At 41.5% G+C, this 5,006-nt stretch overlaps 2 protein-coding genes across 2 annotated transcripts in view; one reads left to right on the top strand and one right to left on the bottom strand.

The window, feature by feature from the left end:
• Positions 1-1,063, bottom strand: part of LOC109471798 (lon protease homolog, mitochondrial-like) — a 10,630-nt gene extending 9,567 nt beyond the window's left edge. The window contains 2 exon segments of the mRNA XM_019771152.1: positions 121-209; positions 473-1,063. Of these exon segments, the coding sequence (XP_019626711.1) occupies positions 121-209; positions 473-1,045 (662 nt within the window). The 5' untranslated portion in view covers positions 1,046-1,063.
• A 518-nt stretch (positions 1,064-1,581) lies between these two features.
• The window catches only part of LOC109471926 (asparagine--tRNA ligase, cytoplasmic-like), a 10,401-nt gene continuing 6,976 nt past the window's right edge, over positions 1,582-5,006 (top strand). Inside the window, exons 1-7 of the mRNA XM_019771422.1 lie at positions 1,582-1,849; positions 2,488-2,570; positions 2,700-2,765; positions 2,926-3,018; positions 3,377-3,466; positions 3,655-3,733; positions 4,172-4,242. Coding sequence (XP_019626981.1) covers positions 1,810-1,849; positions 2,488-2,570; positions 2,700-2,765; positions 2,926-3,018; positions 3,377-3,466; positions 3,655-3,733; positions 4,172-4,242 — 522 coding nt within the window. The 5' untranslated portion in view covers positions 1,582-1,809. The remainder of the gene's footprint in view (positions 1,850-2,487; positions 2,571-2,699; positions 2,766-2,925; positions 3,019-3,376; positions 3,467-3,654; positions 3,734-4,171; positions 4,243-5,006) is intronic.

The raw sequence follows: 5,006 nt of genomic DNA, 5'->3' as shown, positions 1-5,006 counted from the left end.
CCGAATTTCATTTCTCCATCAGCCTCATGTTTCTCATGTTGCATTGGGTGTGAGCCAGGTAAGTATATAACCATCACACACTGGGCGTTCATGTCATGAATGATATAACAAGTTGCTTACCTGTCATCTTTCTTCATGAAGACACCAATGTATGGCTGGGCAAGTCGAACCTTTTTCCTCAGCAAATCCATCAGTGGCTTGTTGCTGATCTGCAGTTGCAACAGGGGACAATGCACATCATAGACAATTAACACATACTTGCATCAACACTACATTACATTACATTACTAAAAAATGCATCTGCAAAGCAGTTACATCAGTTTTATCATCTGTAAATTTCAAAGTTATGGTGTTGGGCATATTTACATGTCAATAGTGTTTCAACTTTTTTTTATATTGAAAGTTGCTTACATTATCTACACGTACGTAAACACGTTGAACATTTCTTTTTACTTTTTACTATGTAACATACCTCTACTATTTTGATAAACCGCGGAAAGACGGGATTTCGACTGACGGGAACCAGGGGGACGTTAGGGAAAACCTCCGGCACTGTCATCGGTGTGAGAGCCGACATGGGCGGGGGCGTGTACGCCATGGTCGGCTGGTCCCCCGGACCGCCCCCCTCCCCACCGCTCAGCCCGTCTCCTTCCCCATCCTCTCTCCCGTCGCTTCCCGAACTGCTACTGCTGCCGTTCCCATCGTCCTGGCCGCCTCCTAGTCCGGAGAACGGTCTATTCTGTAGATAAAACTGTTCTGGTCTGTGTAAAACGTTTCTGTGTAACAGTTGTGTAGAGCCGAGCGCGCGACCGTCGAGGCCTCGGAATGTTCTAGGCTGCACGTTGCATGATGTAAGACCGGTCCGCGGTCGGAAAAACGGCGTTTCAGCTGCGGAAAAACACCGATTTCGCGCACAATGCTTCCCTATTTGTCCAGCTAAGTCTTGGCTTAGAGACAGGCTGGAACTTCGCCTCAGAGCTAAGCGAAGGCAAGATAACTTCGAGGTCGCCGACGAAAAAGTCAAGCTCATTCTGAAGGCAGCCATCTTGAATCAGGGATGTCCCATTTGCGCTCTGGGTAGCCGGAAAATTCACGTTCTTGAGAGAAAAGTTTCCCTAGCAATGGTAAATTTACTTGCAGATTTTATTAAAAACAGAGTCGTATACACCTTTAAATAAGGTGCATACAACTATGAATACACATACAGTCTATGTTCTTGCTTCAGTTACTATCACCCAAATTGTAATTACATGGACTTTCCCCACACACGGGAAACGAGGGCGACAGTAAAAACGATAATATCTGATCAGTACAGCTAAACAAAGCCTTGTCAGTGATATTTTGACAAAGAATATAATTAAAAATGTGTACTGTATGAGGAATCTATGCTACATACTTAACAGCTTGCTCTTCGATTCGTATAATAACTGTTTACTAATTTGCTTTTACATTTTGCTGCCTGCATTCTAGACAAAATATAGCTTTTTATTCGTTACAAAAATACGTGTAACACCTTGTTAGTCCTACATTTTGCGTAGTCAGCAGAAATAGAGAACAAATCAGTCTTGTGTTGATGAATGAATTAACTGTTTTTTATTTTTTGCCTCAAAAGCAAGATCGATTCGGTGAAAACGGACGACTTGAAGTTGTCAGTGTTTCTGAATATTTCTTCATTGTTACTACCAGACACCGGTCTTTGCACTTTTGCCACATGGTAAGGGTGATGCAAGAACTGTAGGAATCTGCGGCAATTTCACGCAATATTTGTGGTATTTAAAGACACACCAACCCACCTAGTGTTGCACAGCGATGGAAGACATGGCGGAGCAGGCACAGAACATGACAATCGGTGAGTTTGTCTTGAATTCTGATCACATTTTTGATGTGAAACTTTCATGCCAAATTATGCTCTTCTCTAGATGGAAACATACCATGGAGGTATAATTTTCTACCGTGCAAGATAAGTGAGTTTCAGGAAAAATGGAAGGGGGGAAGACAGGAGGGAAAGGAAAGAAAAGGTTGTTCATGCTTGAGTTAACACATGTGTTAGGATTTCCCAGTCTACAAATATTATATAACGATATATTACATAACCCCTCACTCTCTTTTCTTCTGGGAATAAATTTGGGCGTGTTCAAAAGATGAGGTGTCCCATGGGCGTGTATGTAAGGAGACAATCTGGTTGGTTGTGAAATCTACATTTCAAAGAGGGTCTGCATGGGGGGATCTTGTCAATGCTTTACAGAAAATGTAGGAGAGTTGGCAAAATGAAGAAAGGCTCGCAACCCTTAACGGTTTTGGGGAAATACTCCATTGGATTGTTCTTTGGTATCCATGCAGTGTCTGGCAAAGTAGTTTCCGCCGGCTCCCAAATGTCACTGGCTACAATGCAGTAGCCAGCGACATTATAAAACAGGCTAAGGCTTTCTATGGTTTTATATACTAGTATGAATATCAGTATTCATTATGTACCTTGCACCACCACAGGTGAGCTGTACACCTCTGAGAAGGAAGGTAGTGATGATTCAGGTGATGGCACCCAGGGGAAACCCTTCAAAACAGTCTTACAGGTATGTTTGTAACATAATGATAAATCTGTATTTACGGTTTACCTATTTGTCTTTTTGGTGTCACTCATAATCACTTTTGTTTCTCCAAATTGACATTTCAAACCTATAACGTTAATGTTTTTTCATTAGGCCATCAGACATGCAGGAAAAGAGCCATTCCCTGCCATCTTGGTTGATGGAAAGAAGGAGGGACAGGTATGTATACCAACAGCAACAACAAACCTATGTGATAAGCAGCCATAATAATAGTGATATAGGATGACTGTTGCACGTTTTTGTCAGAGATATAAAAAATGCAGCTTGACAGAACCCTGGTTATAGTTTATGTCATGATGATGATGATTTGTCTGCCCAGAGATGGGAGCCTGTGTCTCAGGCCCAGCTGAAGAAGCAGAAGAAGAACTGGCAGAGGGAACAGCACAAGGCTGCTGACAAGGAGAAGAAGGAGGTAAGACTGGAAAAAAATGAAATTGTAGACAACACTAATCATAGTCCTTCCATTGCTAGAAAAGTCAAAAGAATAGGTTTTTGTTAAGAAATGAAAAAAGCATGAAAACTTCAATTTTGCCTTCCCTAAGGAAATTTCTGTCCATCGATGTTCAATTGAAAAAAAACTGAAATCCAGTGTCACTAACTGATTAAAAAACAATCTTTAACATGATGAACAGTCAGAAGTTAGTATATGATGTAATACATTGTATATTATCAATTTTGGCAAATGAAAATGCTTACATGTACATTGTAACATTGAAGTATATATATATTAGTAAGTATAAGTATTCATATAAAACCCACACTATATCCAGGCAGAGGATGCCAAACGTCGAGAAGAAAACCTGGAGGCGGCCAAACAGGTGACCATCTCAGAGGACACCAGCCTGCCTGCTGCCAAAACGGTCAGTCTTGTGTACATGTCCAACCACTTCATAGGATACATAGTATATTGCATCTACCGCTATTTCTGCATGTTTCAAGGTATCTTCTAACTTTTAGTGGTTAGATGTTGATCTTAAGTTTTTTTGCACATTGGTTGTGGGAAGCCAGGTATTAAGAATTTTTTTATTCGATATTTGATCTGTTATAGATCAAGATTTTGGAGGCGACAACCAACCGCAACTCACGTGTCAAGGTGAAAGCCTGGTGCCACCGTATCCGCAGACAAGGTAAATAATTATACAACCACCACTTTTCCTGGACAGCAAACTTATACCATATGCTTCCTCTGAGTCTTTAAGTCCTTAAGTGAACTACAGTAACTACAATATAGTTGCCTGTCACTGATAAACAGTAGTAATGGCATACATTGCTACTTTTTTAAACGTCTGACAGTAAGTTTTCAAAATCTGTCCAGTTGCTTGAATGACTGTTTTCTTATGTGTCTCGTAGGCTTCATTGACAAAGTAACTACATGTAGTTGTGGCATTTTTTCAAAGATACAAGTACACTGTCATGTATTTTTGTCCATATTCAGATACAAAACATCATCTTGTCATGAGAGTTTCACGGATGAAATAAAACAATCTTTGTTGTTGTTGGTGGTGGGTATTGAAGTGATAATGCTTGTCTAACAACCAGGTAAAGAGCTGTCTAATTGTTTGCAGGTAAAAACCTGATGTTTATCGTGCTGAGAGATGGAACTGGCTTCCTACAGTGTGTCCTGAATGATACTCTGGTAAGTATATACTATTTTTATAACCATAATTTATTTGTGAGGAAAGTTTGATCTGCTCAACAGATACTGCTCTTTGTGTTTGCTTTTGCCTGTTTATTTGTAAATACTGGTTGAAGATATCGTTGAAGAGATTCATTTGTCACGTATAGATGCAGTTCCTAGTGAATTCTTTTATCAGTGACAACTTTGGAAGGATAAGGATACTAACCTCCAAATTTTCGATGGCTATCAGTCCATCTTGTTCACGGAGTGGCCTAATCTCGCGAGAGCGCGAGACTAGGCCCGAGACTTGCATCGGTCTGTCGGGTCCCACCCCCCGTCGAAGATGGAGAGGTACTCACATCTTTTGATGTCACAGCCCTCTTCACTAGTGTTCCGGGGAAGGAGGTCGTCGGGATGGCAGTTAGTAGAGCAGAGAAGGATTCCACCTGGAAAGATCGTACCTTGTTAACCCCCAAGGAATTTGGTGAGCTCCTCCTCCTGGTGGTTAGCACTACGTACTTTCAGTACAATGATGTGATCTACGAACAGACCTTTGGCATGGCGATGGGTTCTCCATTGTCCCCTGTGTTAGCGAACCTGTTTATGGAGGAGTTCGAGAGGAAAGCTCTACACACTGCTCCACACCGCCCCAAGTTCTGGGGGAGGTATGTAGACGACACCGGCGTTGTGAACAGACAGGAACATGAACAGGAACTCTTCGATCACATCAACACACAGCATGACAGTATCAAGTTCACTATTGAGAGGGAACAAGACAACCG

The sequence above is a fragment of the Branchiostoma belcheri genome, unplaced genomic scaffold, assembly GCF_001625305.1.
Source record: "Branchiostoma belcheri isolate BF01 breed outbred unplaced genomic scaffold, Haploidv18h27 scaffold26, whole genome shotgun sequence".
Lineage (NCBI taxonomy): Eukaryota > Metazoa > Chordata > Leptocardii > Amphioxiformes > Branchiostomatidae > Branchiostoma > Branchiostoma belcheri.
Note: the sequence above shows the minus strand (reverse complement) of the source record. Positions and strands in the feature narration are given on the sequence as shown.